This window comes from Hydra vulgaris, chromosome 03 (genome assembly GCF_038396675.1).
Source record: "Hydra vulgaris chromosome 03, alternate assembly HydraT2T_AEP".
In the NCBI taxonomy this organism is placed as follows: domain Eukaryota; kingdom Metazoa; phylum Cnidaria; class Hydrozoa; order Anthoathecata; family Hydridae; genus Hydra; species Hydra vulgaris.
The window spans coordinates 53,348,672-53,367,292 of record NC_088922.1 but is presented as its reverse complement, the minus strand read 5'-3'; the positions used below and the strand labels follow the sequence as shown (position 1 = coordinate 53,367,292).

The following is an 18,621-nucleotide window of genomic DNA, read 5'->3' as shown; positions in this document are numbered from 1 at the left end:
ATGGATTCGTCTGAAAACATAACTCTGCTCCAGTTATCAGCTGTCCAGGTTTCATATTTTTTGACAAATGTCATATACTTTGAATTCATAATAGCGGTTAATTGGGGTTTACAAGCTAGTTTAATATAATTTTTGAGTGAGGTTTTTAAATTTAAGACTGCACTCAAACCGCAGACAACAGGAAACTGATATCTGAATGTGTCTGAAGTATAGCAGCACATATCTTTCTGCAGTTAAGTAGTCATCTCTAAGACTGCATTTTATCATTAATTGTAATATGCTCAATATTCAATTTTTTCTATTTTCAAAACTTTAATAATCAAATACATTGATATAATTAAATGTTCATAATTATATACAGTGGCATAGATGTTTAACTATTTCATGCATGATTGCATCTTTATAATAAAATTCTACAAATATTATTACTAACCAAAGTTACACCAATTTGAATTAGTTTATTAAAAAAATCTAAATATTTAACACATAGGTTTATTTAAAGTTTATAAGTTTCACTAGGTAAATATATGTAAATATATATGCTATATATATGTAAATATATATGCTATATATATGTAAATATATATGCTATATATATGTAAATATATATGCTATATATATGTAAATATATATGCTATATATATGTAAATATATATGCTATATATATGTAAATATATATGCTATATATATGTAAATATATATGCTATATATATGTAAATATATATGCTATATATATGTAAATATATATGCTATATATATGTAAATATATATGCTATATATATGTAAATATATATGCTATATATATGTAAATATATATGCTATATATATGTAAATATATATGCTATATATATGTAAATATATATGCTATATATATGTAAATATATATGCTATATATATGTAAATATATATGCTATATATGCTATATATATATATATATATATATATATATATATATATATATATATATATATATATATATATATATATATATATATATATATATATATATATATATATATATATATATATATATATATACACACACAAAACATAACTATACAAAAATGTTTCTATAACAAAATAAAATTAGATAAAAAATAGTTTTGGTAAATTTGTTTCTAATTAGCAGTGAACAAGTTTTTGTTAATGTATCATAGTTTTACTCAAGTTTTTATCAAGTTTCTATGGATTCTCAAAGTTATTTGACTAAAAAACTAACCAAACTCCATTTACCAAAATAATAAATATAAAATCTAATAAGTATGTAAAATAAAAACTATTACAATAACTTATTAGTTGAAAAAATATTTTAGCTAATATTTCAACCTTACAAGTTCTTCATGACCTTCTAAAACTCTTAAGCAAGAGCCACAGTCAATGTCCCATAACCTATGAACATAAAATAATAAGAAATGGTTAAATTTAAAAAAATTCAACAAATCCTCAGTCATAAAAGTTTAATAAGATCCTATAAAATAATGGATCAAAAAAATTGTAACATTTAAATTGCAACAAATAAGTTTAAAGGACTTTTTAATACTTTAAGCTTGCATAATTTATTTACATTTGTTAAGCTCACTAAAAATGTATTCTTTTAAATTTATATTAAAGTATTAACTTAAAAAGTTGTAAAAAACATGTGCCACAAATTAAATTAGTATTTCGCATATATTTTTTTTTAATATAATATATCTTTTGTATGTTAATGCATAATTAAAAGTTTCTATGTTTAAATTTTTATAACAGTAAAGCTCTTTTTACTTTTTTCTACTTTGAGAATAAAATAATATCAATATCAATAAAATAATATCAATATCAATAAAATAATATCAATATCAATAAAATAATATCAATATCAATAAAATAATATCAATATCAATAAAATATCAATATACAAACTTTTTAATATAAATACTTTTGTGAAGACAATAAATATGTGTTTGAAAAAAACAAGAAAAAATTTGTCTAGCATTTTATTGATAACTTGATTGTACCCTAATGCTTTGCATCTTCACAAAAACCACATATAGGTTTATCTTTAATTTTCTTTTTTTTTAAATGAGCAACAGAATAATCTTAATAAGATTCTTGCAACCAAATCAGTTTTATTACTTGTGACTTCATATGGGCCAAGGTTTTCCACTGTTTAGGATTCACTGTCATTGTGAAAAACAAACCATTTCTCCCATTCAGTAATGTGTTGACAAAGTTCATGCATACTACTTTTTCCTGAAATCATGCTTTCATAATCTGCAATATGATGCTGTTGCAATATAATGTTCTTAACATGATGTTGTAAATCATTAAAACACTCAGATCAAAGATTTATCTGATTCTGATAATACTAATTCAGATCATTTGATTCTTTTTTCAGGTATTTATCAATATTCTTGAAACAATCTTCTTGCATGCAACATTGGATTACGAACATTATTTTGTTCAAACAGATAAAAACTTGCTTGCTATTTAATTGTTAACTTTCTATTGCTGTTTCGTTGCTTTGGTTTTATACTATACATCAGTTAACCAACAAGATATCATAACATTATACTACTTGATAAGAACCTATGTATTTTTCTCAAAGGACAACCTCTTTAATAGACTTGATGTGAAAGGAAAACTTCACCATTTTCATTAAGAAATAAGAAGGCAACCTTAGCAACATTTAGAATACTGTATTTATTCTTTTTAATTCTAAGACAACCACGCTTATCCACTTTTTCTGTCAATGTCACATAATTGTCAAAACACATTCCTTATTTGGACATCCTTTTTCCCTTACTTATTTTTAAGCCTCATGACTTCTTTCATTGACATTAATTCTTTCTTGACTCTTCTCAAATCTGAAACCCACTGTGCTAATAACACTGAATTTAAGCCACTATGAAATTTATTGCCAACTCTTTGATTCTAACTTGTAATTAAGTGCCTTTTCTCCATCATGTACCCAAGCATACACGGATTAAGGTTGTTCTCTATGTTTCCTAAATTGTAATATTGTTTGTGTACTCTCATTACTGATTTACAAGTCTTTTGTTTTTAACATTTCTTTTTTTTTGCTTTGTTTTAATTTTGTCAATTAATTTAACCCAAACAAATCTGACTTAACAGTATAGCCAAGAAAAATACACTAATGCTAAGTAATACAATAAAACTACGTAATATATTAATATTATAACAAAATTTACAAAATAAACTATATTTAAAAAATGTAAAGATGACAATATAAAGATGGCATCAAATCATTGAAATAAATCATTTTCAACTTTTTCTGCAACTGGAACTAAAAAGCATTAAAGGAATCATTAACCAATCAGTGATACGTTGCTAACTTAATCAATTAAGAAGTTAAAGTCCATTTTTATTTAGACTTTATATGCTTGACAATCTGTTTTAATTAAAATTTAAATAACACAATTTAAACATTACCTTATTGTGAAATCAGAAGAGCCGCTTACAACTAAAGTGCCCCTGTATTGAAGACAAGCAATCCCTCGTCTGTGTCCACTTAATGTTCTAACAAACTCACATGTACCAGTATTCCATACCTTGAATAAAGTTTTAATTAAACACAGATATAAATAAACCAATAATAGTAAAAATAACTACCAGAAAGAAAAAAAAATTATATAAAATGGGTAAAATTAATTTAAACAATTTTTTTTTTGGTGTTTTCTATGCAATAAAATCAAACTGATTTTCATTTTATTTTATTGAAAAGGCTCTTAAAATTATTTTTAACGATAAGCTACATTGTTTTATAGTAATTTCTCCAGCAAAAACCTTTTATAAACATTTATTTTATATTCCTCAGTAAAAACTTAATGCCCAAATACAAATAACATACAAATACAAATGCATCAAAATAACAAATTCATTTAAATAAAAATCACCTTAATTGTTCGGTCACCTGATGCAGAAACAATATATTTATCATCAAAGTCAACAACATTTACAGCCGCACGATGACCCACTAAAACTCTACGAAGAGTTATGTCAGTAGCTGATTGCAAACCCCAGACAGCAATAGAGCGATCTTTAGAACATGTTATCATCAAACCATCTTGAAAGCGCAAGTGTAAAACAGCCTCACTGTGATGGATAAGTGTATTAAGCATTTCTCCGGAATGAACATCCCATATTCTATAAGAGCATGTAAAATGAACTAATAAGTATATTAATTGTTCTAATGGAAATAATAGATGAAATTATATCGTATATTATTATAAATATTTTCAATACTGAAAATTGAATAACTTTACTTAAAGATATCATACCTTACAGTTGCATCACTTGATCCAGTAACAATTATATTTTCATCATATTGCAAACACAAGACAGACCCAGTATGTCCGTGTAAAACTTGTGTACAATCTAGTGTTTTTCTGTCCCAAAGCTGTAAATAAAAATAAACCTTTTACTTTCATAAAACTTTAAATACCATTAACACATAAAAACATGAACAACCAAACATTTTTCTGTCCTAATGCTCTAAATAACAATACTCATTCAAATGTTTTTAGTGTTCTATAGGTTGTGTTCTCATGTTTTGTCTCAAACAAGTAAATAACTAAAAACATAAGCACATTTTAGTGAATACAAATGTAACATTATTATTAATGAAAATGTATGCAAATGAAAAGCATTTATCTTAAAATTTACTTTAATTGTATTGTCTCTAAGTCCACTAACAATCTTTTCATCATCATATTGTAAACAATAAACTCCTTTAATATTTTCGCTATGACATGGTATCTTTAGAAGGCCATGTCTACCGCATCTCCAATTTGATTCTAATTTCTAAAAAACAAATTATAAAGCAGAAAAGTTAAAATATTTTCCTTTTTTAACTATTTTTAACTTTTAAAAACATTATTATTTAACACTGTATTTGATCAATAAAGACTCATCCGAAATTTCTGATGAGTCTTTATTTATGAAACACTGCATAAAATGAAAAATTTTTGTTAAGCGATTTTCTACTAATTTATATACATATATATATATATATATATATATATATATATATATATATATATATATATATATATATATATATATATATATATATATATATATATATATATATATATATATACATTAGTGGTGTACTGATGCACATTTATTAATTGTTATGTTTTAATTATATGTATTAATTATTATGTGTGTACAATATCTAAACGATTTAACAAGTGTTTAACTGAATCATATTTTCCTGAATGTTCCTGAAAATGGCAATTGTAGTTCCAATTTTTGCGTTAATTTAAACTTAACTATTTATTAAATTTTTTATTATAAATCTAATTTTTTAGGCAGTCTTTTTATTTTTATAAAATAAGAATTAAGATTAACTAAAAATGTAAACATTAATTGGAAATTTTATAAATATAAAACACTTTTGCATATTTAGTAAATAGCTTAACCTGCATTTTAACTATGAAATGTGATTAAATTTGATTAAAAAATGAGATGTTCACTACTTGAATCAGGAACTTGCAACGTGACTTGATTTTTGTTGGACTTAAATTGAACAGAACTTGGAACTGAACAGACCTTGCTTGAACTGAGACCATAGATCATCCAGGTCTTATTTTAAAAATCCGGAAAATTGTTTGGGTAAAATATCGGGAATATATTTCCTCTTAATTTTGCTTTTAGCTGAGTTGTTTCAAAATTTTGTATGAGTGATGAGTGAAAAAGTTTAAAAAACAAATATATTACAAAAATATTAAACTTAAACTTGTATGTATAAAAGCGTTTTGGAAATCGGGAAAAACTAAAAGTTGAGAATAATATCTGGTATTCTTTTTAAGTCTTCTTGGATTATTGTACCCAAAACTATATATTCCTACATCTACAGACATTTTTTAAAAAGAAATGATAAACATGATCCATAAATATAAAAACCTATAAGACTATAGAAAAGTTAACAGCACCAAAGGGTATAAAGTAATTAGTATAAAGAACTAGTGACATTTAAAGTGTTTTTTTGCTCAATACAAAATTTGTAAAACCTATTGTGACAATCAAGAACCCATGCAGATCAAGGTGCGAAATAAGTGATCGCATATTGTGAAATATATAAATATTTCTAATCTTTAAACTCCTAGTTTAATTAAAACTGTGAACACTGTTTTAATGAAACAATCAATTTATCATACTGCAAAACTTAATAAAAAAACGAAAAAGAAAAATTACCTTCTGCAAAAATAATAACAGTGAACTTTTAATTTGTTGTTTGTTTAAACACCAGTTAATTTAAGTATTATAAATAAATAAAAAAAATATAAGAAACTATACTAAAGCTATTTGCACATTGTATGCAAAACATTAAAATATTTGATCATTGCTAAATTCCTTTAAACTGTTGTGCTTTGCGGTTGTTTCATTTTTAATATAACATCGTACTGTGTACTTTATTTTTCTAATTTTATTTGACAATTTATCAAATAAATTCATAATATTTCATAATAAGTAATTTCATAAATAGTAAATAAAGTAATAATTATAATAATTATAATAATATGGTCTATAATGAGATTATATATCATAATTTCAAGATCAATATAAACTATTTTTTATTGAATAACAACTATTGAGTTAAAGTTAGTATAGAGTTAAATGATAAAAACAGAGTTACTGGTTTTTAAAAAACTAAAAATTTAATGAACAGATATCGCAACTTGTGATTTCTCACATGAATGATTTGAATAGGAAAAGATTGTGAATTTTTCTCATCAGAAATAGAAAATAGGCTTCATGACCAATCCATTATTGGAATCAACAACAATGCAATCCTGTACAGCTTAATTCAGTAAGAAGAAAAATCTTGATGTCTATGTTAAGACTGCATCTGTGCTTGGACAAACTTATTCAGATGTGGCATCTTTATCTGTTAAATTTGAATACAAGTTTATAGCAACTAAAACAATCAGTTATATATGAAGGTAAAAAGATAGACAACTGTAATTTACAACTGGAAATCAGGGACACATTTACGCGTAAACTTTTCAAAGCAATAAAGGATGCTTTAAATATCAAAGAAGCTAGTGGCTAGAAGGCTGAAAATCATGGCTATATAGAAATATGTGCAAATAATAATATGGGAAATAAGATTAACCTACCATCAGAGCCAGCTTGTGAGCATTTCTTAGTGTGTGCAAAAAAAAAATACTGCCCTTAATATTGATCAAATTTTATTGGAATGATGTATTTTTTTGGCAATTTTTTATTTACTGTTGATCTTAAAATTTGCCGCCTGTGTGCTTTGCACACTTCGCACACGCCACCAGCCGGCACTGTCTACCATAAATAAGAATATTATTAAAGTGTTGCATAAATTTGTGGATAGCCATAAAATGTCATCCTGCAAATAGTAAACGACTGGGGCTGGTATTTGACTGTGGCCAAGGCGGGTTCTACGGACAGGACTGCATAAATATTGGTGTATATTAACTTATTTTTATATAGCATATCAATATGCACCAATATTTATACAGCCCCAGCCATAAACTTAGCTTTGGCCCAGGTCAAATACCAGCCCCGGCTGTTTAATACCTGCAAAAAGTATATGAAATGTCAAACTGAATGCATCCTTCACTAACTATATGATATAATGTAAGTTCATTAGCAAAAGGAGTGGTAATGCAAGGTGCTTAAAATATGATATGACTCCTACCACAGTCAAAGTGTTTATTAAAGGCTTGAATATGGCATTAGTATGGAATCTAACCAAAGTCATTATTAAAATTAATTTTCAACATATTAGGTCAAAATCTAAATTGAACCCCAACAAACCTGAAAATGTACAAACTTTTCTACAAAACATATAGATGATGTAGACGCTGACTAAAAAATTAGCTTTTTTAACTATTAACAAAAGTCATGAGTTGTATTTTTATGTAACTAGTAATGTTTATGTAACTAGCAACTGTTTTATTTTATCATTTTGTTTTATTGACTGATTTATTTAGAGATTAGCACAGCAAAGGGCACATATACAAACTGATTTAAAAATGTAGAACGCACAAGGAACATGTCTTTTGATATTTTTTTATGCCATAAGAATATCGTAAAAATTCTTCGACAACCTCTACTGGTTGTGATTGTGTGTGCATATATATATATATATATATATATATATATATATATATATATATATATATATATATATATATATATATATATATATATATATATATATATATGCTTCTGTACTTATTATGTCACAAATGGTAAAAAAATTGGTTCTTAAACTGACTAGAGTATTAAAGTCCTGAAACTTTTGAGATTCCTTTAAATAAAAATAATTAAATTAATTGAGGAAACTAATTAAGTAATCAAGTATAACTGTTTTTTAAAGAAGCACAAAAATACAACTTTATTATGAAAGTTTTTTTTATTAACTTAAAAATAATTTTTTATTATTTTTTTTATTTTATTGTTTTATGCTGCTTTTATTATTTTATTTTAACATCTTGTTTTTTTATTTTTTTTTTATCAACAGAATTATCATAATGGTTACAATGGTTTTCAACCATAAGAATCAACAACAATTAATTTTAATCAGTCTTTATACCTAAAACAATTTTTTAAGATTAAAAGACTTAAACTTTTTTACTACTTTTAAAGAGAAAGTTACATACATTACATCTATTACAAAAGTACATCTATTAACAAGTTATAATAGGTGTCTTTGTAATTTTTACTCATATAATTTTAGTAATATTTTACATGTCTTATTTCTAATAACACAATAAACATATGATATGTCTACGCCTTTAATTCGTCTTTAGTTTAATGCCCATTAAAAATTTAGTGCAAACAAACAAAAAAAAACTTATTTTAATTAATTAATCTCACTTCATTTTAAAATGAATTAAAGTTTAAATTTCGTAATGAAAATCTTAAAATGAAAAACTAACTTCTATGTCTTGAACAATCTTCGGATATAAATTACGAAAATAAGAATGATTGGCTTGTTGTGAATATTTATTCAAGAAGTTAATCCTAAAAAAATGTTTTCAATATATAATTCTCAAATGAAAACTTTAAAAAAAAATATAAATAATAAAATATTATTAAATAATAAAAAATATAATAAATAATAATAAAATAATAAAACTTTAAAACTATGAAGTTCAAACTCGAAATCTAAAATTAAAACATAATTAAATTTACTACATTCAAAATAAAACGTTCTACTAAACTTAGCGCAATAAATATAAATTAAAAAAAAAGAAAAAAAGAAAGAGATTATCTGATTTAATTTACCGATGAGTTTGGGTTTTCCCCTTTTTAAGTTAGTCTTTGGCATCATAAATAGTTGAATTATTAAATATATGTACTTGACATATATGACATTGGCAAATAAATCTCGACATATATATGTAATTGACATAAAATCACCAAAGACGATCTTCATATGTTTTTTAGATAGGGAACTATTTTATTAACTCATCTTTGCATTTTTTTCAGATTATTAATATCTCCTTTATATTATTTATTTATTTAGGAGATATTAATAATTTTCAGATTATTAATATCTCCTTTCATGCTTTAAGACCAAACTGAAGCAGCAAATTCAATATATGATCACACAAATAACTTGATTAGTAACTTAAGTAAATTTTTGTTGCGATGCACAAATTTTTTTAGACTTAACCTTAGATTAAATATGCTTTTGATAAGGATGTTACAACCTGATATTTCCACTTGAGATTGTATATAAATTTTATTGCCAAATCTGATTATTGGTTCTGTAATGCATCACAAGACATTTGTCAATGTTAAAGGAAAATAACTATTATTTTGTTTAAACCCCAGCTTCATCCAAATCAACATAAACCTTATTTATTTTATTTGTTTAAAATTATAAAATAAATTAATACATCATACAAATTATTATGAACAAATTTAATAAAAGGATTAGGGTAGGGAGGGGTAATGTGGGTCTATGGGGTAATCTGGGTCTAATTCATATTTATCTGTTATATTGATAATGGCTTTAGGTATAAAGTTGTAATTTTTATATTATAACATATAAGGCTAAATTAATTTTAAAACATAACCTAGTTATGCTGTTAGAAACAGCACTTTTTTAGCTAAAATGCTAGATACATCAACAAAGTCATTTTTTTCTTCATTTTTAAAATTCAGAGAAAATATATTCAAATATGGCATAAGTGTATGAAAAATGGTTATTTTGAAAGTTAAATTACTATATTTTAAGGATAGTATACCTTTAAGAACCTAACGCATATGAATTGTTTAAAATTTGAAATATAATCAGATGGGGTAAAGTGGGTCTATGTATGTAAAATATTATGATATGTAATTATTTTATCGAAGTTGTTGTTAGTAACAATATAAACCTATTAGTTTCATCAGACCTAACTATTTTCATGTTAATAATTCTTTAGAACTAATAAACACTTACGTTTGAAGTTTATATCTTTGAAGTTTATATTAAGAAACATGTGTATTTATTTGTATGAAACAATATGTTAACTTAGGTCAAATAAAACATTATATAAGACCTACTTGGTGTTAAGATATTTTTTTGGTGATATTTAATGATTTATGTCAATTTGTTTCACTAAAAATTTAACAGATTTTTCATATTACTTTAGAAAGTATTTTTAAAAATGCCTAGATGTTACAATAACAAAATAAAACCCAAGTACAATGCTGATGGTTTGGAAAGAGCAATTATGTTAGTATTTATTTATCATGCTGCTAAAGAATGTTCGGTTCCTAAAGAAAAATTGAGATGAAAAATGAAAAAACAACAAGAATTTAATGCAAACAAACATGAAGGTCAAAAAAGTGTGCTGAGTGATAATGATGAAACTATGATTGTAGCTGCAGCGCAGTATTATCAAAGATATGGTCTTTCATTAGATTCTCTTGACATTCGTAATTTAGTTGCTCAATTTCGCATAGCAATGAGAATGAAAACTCCTTTTAAAATTGGAACTCCTGGGAAAGATTGGATAATTTCTTATAGAAAGTGTCATGTTGATAAACTTTGATTAAATAAACCTTTTGATTAAATACTTACATTTTCAAGAAATACTTACATTTCAAAGAAATACTTACAAAGTTTAAACACCTGAATTTGTAAATAAATTTTTTACTATTTTAACTAGTATATACAACCTTGAGGCGACTAAGCTCTCCACAAATCACTTAACGAAGAGAGTATTTGTACATCCAAAAAGCAAATATGCTTATGAACTGGCTGCTTCTTCTGGTAAAGCTATGTACTCTGTGCTGTTCTGTGTGTCTGCAGATGGAAGATATCTTCCACCATTTGTTATTTTTAAGGAAGAAGGCTATCTGTATTCTAAATAGAAAATGGACCACCAGGATGTGATTTTGGGGCAACAGCAAGTAGATAGATGCAAGACTTTTTATTTGAAAACTGGTAATTTACTTGAACTTTATAATTTTCATTTTTTTCTTTCAACTTTTTTTTTCTTTCCCTTATTTTATTAATGCATATACACTGAATAGCTTTTGTTGTTCTTGAAGACGGTACAAATGATTCAATAGAAGTAAATACATTCTTTGTTTAGGTTTGTCGAGCACTTTATACCATCTATTGACCAAAATCAAAAACCAATACTCTTGCTTTATGATGGTCATTTAACATATGGTACCGTAAAAGCAACCATGGACAACCATATCCAAATTATTTGTCCTCTGCCAAATTGCTCACATTACAACCATTAGATGTGGCTGTCTTTGGACCATTAAAAAATGAGTGGAGAAAAATTTTAAAGCAGTTTGCAAGAGAAACTCAACACAGTATTGATAAGACAGCTTTTACAGGATTATTGAAACAATTGTGTCAGAGACTCTCCCCAGCAAATGCTATAACAGGATTTCATGGTACAGGTATCTCACCATTAAGTAAAGAAAAGATGGAAAGAAGAATAACAGGTATTAACTTTCTCAATCAATCACCTGAACGTTATAGCCCTAAATGTCCAAGGTTTCAAACACCAAGATCAGCTTTGCAAGAAGCTTTAAGGTCAATTATATGTATCTGCGGAAACAGCAGCAATAAAAAAACAACAAAAACAAAAAAAGGAAGAGAGTACAAGCAAAATGGGGAGAACTCCTTACAAATGAGAAAGTCAAATGAAGTTTACTTGAGGAACAAAAAATTAGAGAGGAAAAAACCAAGTTAAAAAAAAGTGTACAAAAAAACTATTACCTCTACTGGAGTAGAGGTAATAGTTTTTTTGTACACTTTTGTATCAAAGAAATACCCAAAAAGATCTAAGAAGTGCTTTTGAGCACTTCTAGCACGAATGTTACCATAAAAGTACAGTGACCAAAAAAACAGTTGTTTTTTATAAAACACATTATTATTATTTCTGCTTTAAATTGCCATTTTTTTACTTTTACTTCTCCAAGTTTTTAATTTTTATTGTTGTGCTGTGTATGTATGCATTTTCTTTTTCAATAAAAATATCTTAAGACTACTTTTTTAATTAAAACCTTGTATATATATACTATAAAAAAGGTGCGTGCATATAAAATGTATGTCAGATTTTTCATAAGCAACAGTATTTTAAACCAGAACTACCAACATTTTATGTAGACCCACATTATCCCACTACGTAGGGTAATGTGAGTCTATATAGGCATCTTCAAATAAAGGCTCCCAGACCTATTGATAGTATTTTAAGTAATAGTTTTTTGTTAAATTTGTTTAGTAGGATGTCAAATCATGATTTTAAGACATCTTTTGTCAGAAAGCCGATACCTAAACATTGTTTTTTTTTTAACTCAAAGTTAGAAATAGGTAAAAATAGGCTCAGATTACCCCACTCTACCCTATTTAAAAATTAATTCTTTTATTAAGTGCGGTAGCACTTAACAAAAGTTAATTCTTAAAAAGTTAATTCTTAACATTTAATAAAAATTCATTCTTTTATTAAATGCGGTAGTGGTGTAGTGGTAAAGGGCTCGCTTCATAAACGACAGTTTCCGAGTTCGATTCCCACCACGTCCCTGGTAGTACCGCGCTCAACTTGTTTCTCCATGCAATGGCCTTTTTTTTGTCAAGGTTTGTGTTTCGGAGTTATAGAGTTGAGAGAGGGTTATATCCACAAGTAGCCTCCTCATCTCTAGTAGACTTCTCAGCCTTGGGGAAGTGAACTACAAAAAAAAAAGTTTCCTATAACTTAATAAAAGGCTTGTTATTGTTGTTTATTTTTTTGCCAGTATAATCATAAGGTTTATATTGCAAAACGATTAATTAATTTAGCATTATCAAACTAATAAATATTGACATTAATTTTATAAAAATTATTAATCAAACATCTATGTAATTAAACAAACTACTTATGCATTCTTTCAAACTTTTATGCCAATTTTTTTTTTTTAATTATTAAAAAAAAAAAAGTTAAAAGAAACATTTCTTTACACTAGGATGATAATATTGTGCAATTTTCTTTTTCTTTTGTATAGTAAACTTCACAAAATTATAATTTTACTTGTTAATGTCACTTTTTGTTATTCTTTTGTAAGTTTAACATTTCCTAAAATTGAAGTTTAATGCCAATTTTGAGGTCAATGGATGTCTAAGGCAAAAATTAGTATCAAATATATTAAATTAATTTTTATAAAAGCTCTATTTTAAACTGGGTCATAGAGCAAAACTATTTTTCACTCACCTTTACATAGCACTGATTCTACAAAGTGCTGCTCATGCATTTTATGCATAAGCAACAAGGTGATTTAAATTTTTATTTAATTTCTATTAAAACGTTGGTAATAGACATGATAAATGTTGATTACTCGTTATGAACACTTAAATATAAAATAATGTTATCATTATTAAAATAATGTTATCATTATTAAAACAAAGGATTTAAAATTGATGAAGATAATTTCAATGAAGATTTTTTTTTTGTCAGAGTACAATTAATAAAAAAGTTTAATGAAAGTTAAAGATAAACAAATATGAACTGAAACAAAAATAAAAGTAAACAGTTTAAAATTAGTAATTTTTTTGAAATTAATAATTAGTAAGCAACCAGGATTGATATTTGACTGGGGCCGGGGCCAGATTTGATAAAATATAGCTGAGGCTGGGTTTGTGACAGGGCTGCATAAACATTTATACATCCTAAAGTATATTTTTTTATTCAAATTTTTGTTATATTTTGTTAATATATGCAACATTATTATGATCAGCATGATCATTGTAACCATCATTAACATAATCATCGTAATTATGATCATCATCAGGCTTTAGCCTTCTTCTTTTATACTGTTTCTCTAATGTAAACAATCTAGAGCATTTTCTTTTCTTAACTAAAGCTTATTCATACAATATGTAAGGCACTCTCTTCAAGTTTTCTTTCTTCTACAACTACTATTTAGGAATAAAATGAATAAAAGTTTGGAAGCTTTTATTCCTTGTCTTCAATTTTAAGTCAAACCTCATTCTACTCCATATTTTTCACCACCTTTAGCAGTTGCTTTATTAAACTGTAATCTTTTTTACAAGAACTTTTATAAAAGAGATTCTTAAGAATAAATGTCCTTTTATTACTGCAAGAAGCCAATGTAAAAAGGTTCTGCCTGATGTTAAGCTCTATTATTCTCAGTTTACTAAATCTTTTATCTTATCTCAGATGGTAGGTTTTAGACACTTTTGGCAAGTCTTCAACATTGTCATTAACTAAATTAAGTCTAACATAAATTATTAAAGTGCTAAATAAGGGGTTCCCATTTTACAAAAAATATAGAAAACACTTTGATCTCTCCAACTATCCTATGATTAGTCTTCACTCTAATATTAGTTTCTTTATATAAGGTTTTTGAGATTAATAAATCATTTCTTTCTAACTGCAGTATTAAAGTTATTCTTGAAGGCCTACATTCTTTTTTATTCATGTAACTTATTAATGTACCACAAGGTTCTATCTTTGCTCCAATATTGTTTCTTATCTACAATAACAATCTTCATTAAAATTTTACATCTAAAGTGGCTCTATTTGCTGATGACTCAACTTTATACTCTTATCTTAACAAAAAAGTCGTCATATTTTGATTGCTTAGAAAAAACAGCCAATTTTTAATTTGATCTCTTTTCTGTAACAGCCTGAGGCTTGCAGTGGCTTGTGGATTTCAAGTCTGGAATAAAAATACACAACTTTTGTTAGACAACAAAACTTATTTATTTACTAGAAAAAAATATTGTTGGCATTCCTATAATGACGAATAACAACCTTCTAACTCTCAGACAAAAAAAGCACATTGTAGACCTGCTTTATCTGCCAAGCTTGAGCCACTTTTCCATTGTTCTAAGGTTGCATTTCTTTTTTTTTTCTACAAATACTATCATGGTATGATATTGCTCAAAAGAGCTGTCATCTCTATTATGATCAACTAAAACACAATCTTGCTTGGCTTCTTATTCAACAAGTTGCATTCTTTAATTGTCTCTTCATGCTATAAAAACTTTTAATAATCCAGTTTTTTTCTTGTAGATCAAAAAATTTTTATAAATCTTACCCATCATTTATCTCTTCCTCATCATGTTTTCCTTTTTTATCAACCTACAACTTTTTAAGTCTTCAGTTAACTGTTTCCTAGCTTTTTAACCCTATCTTCTATTTTAAAATAACTCATAACATAATAGTGGTTGCTTGCAACCTTGCCGGAAGTAAATTAGAGTTTAAAAATATATGCCAGTATTTAATAAATAGTAAATGTAAGCATAAAACTATAATATATAAAGTATTATAAATTTTTTCTAGCCCCGGCTATCAACCCCCGCTAAAGCTTATAACTTTGCCCAGGCCGGGTTTCATTTTTAGCCAGAGCTAAAACATTTCAAAACATTGTCTTACCAAAACCGTCAATATGATAAAAGCATCATACATTAAAAAAGTAATCAAGTACCTTAGTGCTACATATGCTCTCATCACCATGTGATCATACTCAAAATGGTAATGCTTAGATATATACTATAGCAATAAGTTATTAAAACCTTCAACAATGGTTGTGTAAATTCTTTCAGTGTTTTATCACCTTTTTTTAAAGATTTTATCTTTTACTTATATAACTGTAAAAATTTTATTCGTCAAATTTAATGTCTAATCAGTCTCATTCTTCTTTCTCTTTCTTTAAATATGGCTCATCTATATATCAGCAATGATACAAAATAAATTTTTTTTTCTTTTCATAGAATAGCATTTTGAAGTTTCAATGCTTCAATAGCAAATAGTTGCTTATGAAACAAAAGATGCAGCAACTTTATTTTACTACAAAAACAACTTACAGCGGAAAATATTACCATTTTATTCTTTGTCACATACTAATTTAGCTTTTTTATTTTTTTTATTAACTCCCCAGTGTAACTAGGCTAATTTTCAGCTTGTGCCTATACAGTTTATTTTCATCCAGATTGTCAAACTTTTTTTAACAATACATAATATGTCAAGATTTAAATTATTTTTCAAATATTTTCTGAAACAAATGTTTTTATAACTAAAAATATTTTCTAATAAAACTTTTTATAAATAAAAAAGAAGCTATATATCTAAATAATAATAAGGAAAAATTAATTTTGTTTAAAAACATCACAGACCTGGTTTTTACAATTAATTTTATTGCTATTTTGCGCTACCATGTTTTTTTTTTGCCATGTTAATAATATTAATTTTGGTTACGCTCATAATGCTATTGTAATATTTTGGTAATTTTTGGAATATAATGTAATTTTTAGTTGTGTCTTTTTAACTATTTTTAAGACAGCACCTTGAAAATCTAACACCAGGGTGTTTGCTAGGAAAATATTTTTTACCACATTTTTGCAATATTGGGAATATTTGTTATTATACTACAAAATATTGGAAATTTTTATTGATATTGTCTTATTACTTCACAAAAAATAAATGAATAAAAAAAAAAGGTCATTGAATTTTGGAAATTTTAAACCTAAATTTTGAATTCAGCCATATACACAGTACCATTGGGCTGGCTAACACACTGAACACTCCTATATAACAAGGTTAACAAAACACCATTTTTATACCACTTCAGAAAATAAACCTATATAATAGAATATATAAAGAATAAAAGGTAGAATGAAGAAGATATATTTACCATCAACTGTTTTTATGGGTTTTTTTTGCTATGTTTTATTTTTGCTTGCTTTTTTTGAGCCATTTCAGAGATATTTATTTTTATTTGTGTCAAAGGTTAACTTCAAACTTCATTAATCAGATAAAATTTAAAAAAACAAAAAATACAAAACATAACTTAACGCAATTAAGTGAAAAAAAAAAAAAGTCAACTTACCATCCTCTTCTTTCTCCTAAGCCTTTCCATAAAGAATCATTAACAATTTTTCTATGTATAAGTTTTCTCCAAAGCATGCCCTCAGCTATAACCCGATGCCATTCTTTGCAAACAAATTCTGCAGCCCGCAAAGATTTAGCATCTAGATATGATAGTATTTTTTCTGCCACATGTTCAAGTCCCTTTGCTAAAATGTACAAGAAATAGTTGTTGCTAATATAAACTCAATAATTATATTAATTAATAAGTGGTAAGTGGATAAAAAATATAAGATTTAAAAAATTTGCTGTTAATAAGAAAGTGAAATTAGTGTTGCATGAGAGAAAAGAAACCCAAAGTTAAATTTTTTTAATTTTAAATGACTTTTTTAAACTTAAAATGCTCTGAGAAATGTTTCGATTTGTAATTTTAAAATATGCTGATACACAAAATGTTGGAATATTAACTCAAAGTTTTTGTAAACATTTTTGTGTTGATAAAGTGCTATGTTATTTAGAATTCTTAGTAAGTTAATGGCTGAATTTGGTAGTTATAAATAAACAACAAATCAAAGTCTGGGAAAAATAAACAAACTGATGATAAAAAACTGGAGAAGTTGTGTTTTTATCATAAACAAAATTTGAAAAATAGATTTAATTAAACTTACCAAAATAAATTATTTATAAAGACTTTTACAAAAATTAAAAGACTGACTATTTTTTAATTTTTTCAACATCTTTGCTTCCAACAAAGCTGCGAGCAAACACTATTAGAGTTGAAAGTTACTGGAAGAGAAAAGATGAAGTTTATAGAGCAAGATAACGATTCACAGACGACTTATATGCAAATTATATGAATCAGCAAAGCAAGATGAAGGAAGCGAGTTCCAAAGAACTGATGTTCGAGGAAAAAAACTAGATGAATAAGAGTTTTTAGAGCACTGAGAAACAGTCACAGAAAAAGGATGAGACTTAATTGAATGATGAGTAACACAAGAATAAATTTTAGTAGATGGCACAAGAGACGATAGCTCTTTAGAGCAGTGCCCATTATAGTATTTGTAGAAAAGAGAAAGAGAAGCAATATTATAACAATGCGATAACTTTTAAGCAGACTTTAAAAGTTTAATGTAAGAGATGCAGCACACTTTATTTGAAAAATATTTTTAAAATGTAAAAAAATAAAAAAATAAAAAAAGGATAAAATATGTTAAATTCTCTCAACATTACAAAACTGAGATAGAAACCTATTATTTTAACGCCACAAAGTTATGAACAACAGCATTCTATTATATATTCTAATGTAATTCAA

At 26.0% G+C, this 18,621-nt stretch overlaps 1 protein-coding gene across 1 annotated transcript in view; it reads right to left on the bottom strand.

Moving 5' to 3' along the window:
• LOC100199403 (F-box/WD repeat-containing protein 11) overlaps positions 1 to 18,621 on the bottom strand; it is a 36,522-nt gene that overhangs the window by 3,348 nt on the left and 14,553 nt on the right. Inside the window, exons 2-8 of the mRNA XM_065793670.1 lie at positions 17,332 to 17,518; positions 8,925 to 9,009; positions 4,663 to 4,800; positions 4,278 to 4,396; positions 3,894 to 4,143; positions 3,430 to 3,548; positions 1,327 to 1,389 (exon numbers count right to left, since the gene is read on the bottom strand). Of these exons, the coding sequence (XP_065649742.1) occupies positions 1,327 to 1,389; positions 3,430 to 3,548; positions 3,894 to 4,143; positions 4,278 to 4,396; positions 4,663 to 4,800; positions 8,925 to 9,009; positions 17,332 to 17,518 (961 nt within the window). The remainder of the gene's footprint in view (positions 1 to 1,326; positions 1,390 to 3,429; positions 3,549 to 3,893; positions 4,144 to 4,277; positions 4,397 to 4,662; positions 4,801 to 8,924; positions 9,010 to 17,331; positions 17,519 to 18,621) is intronic.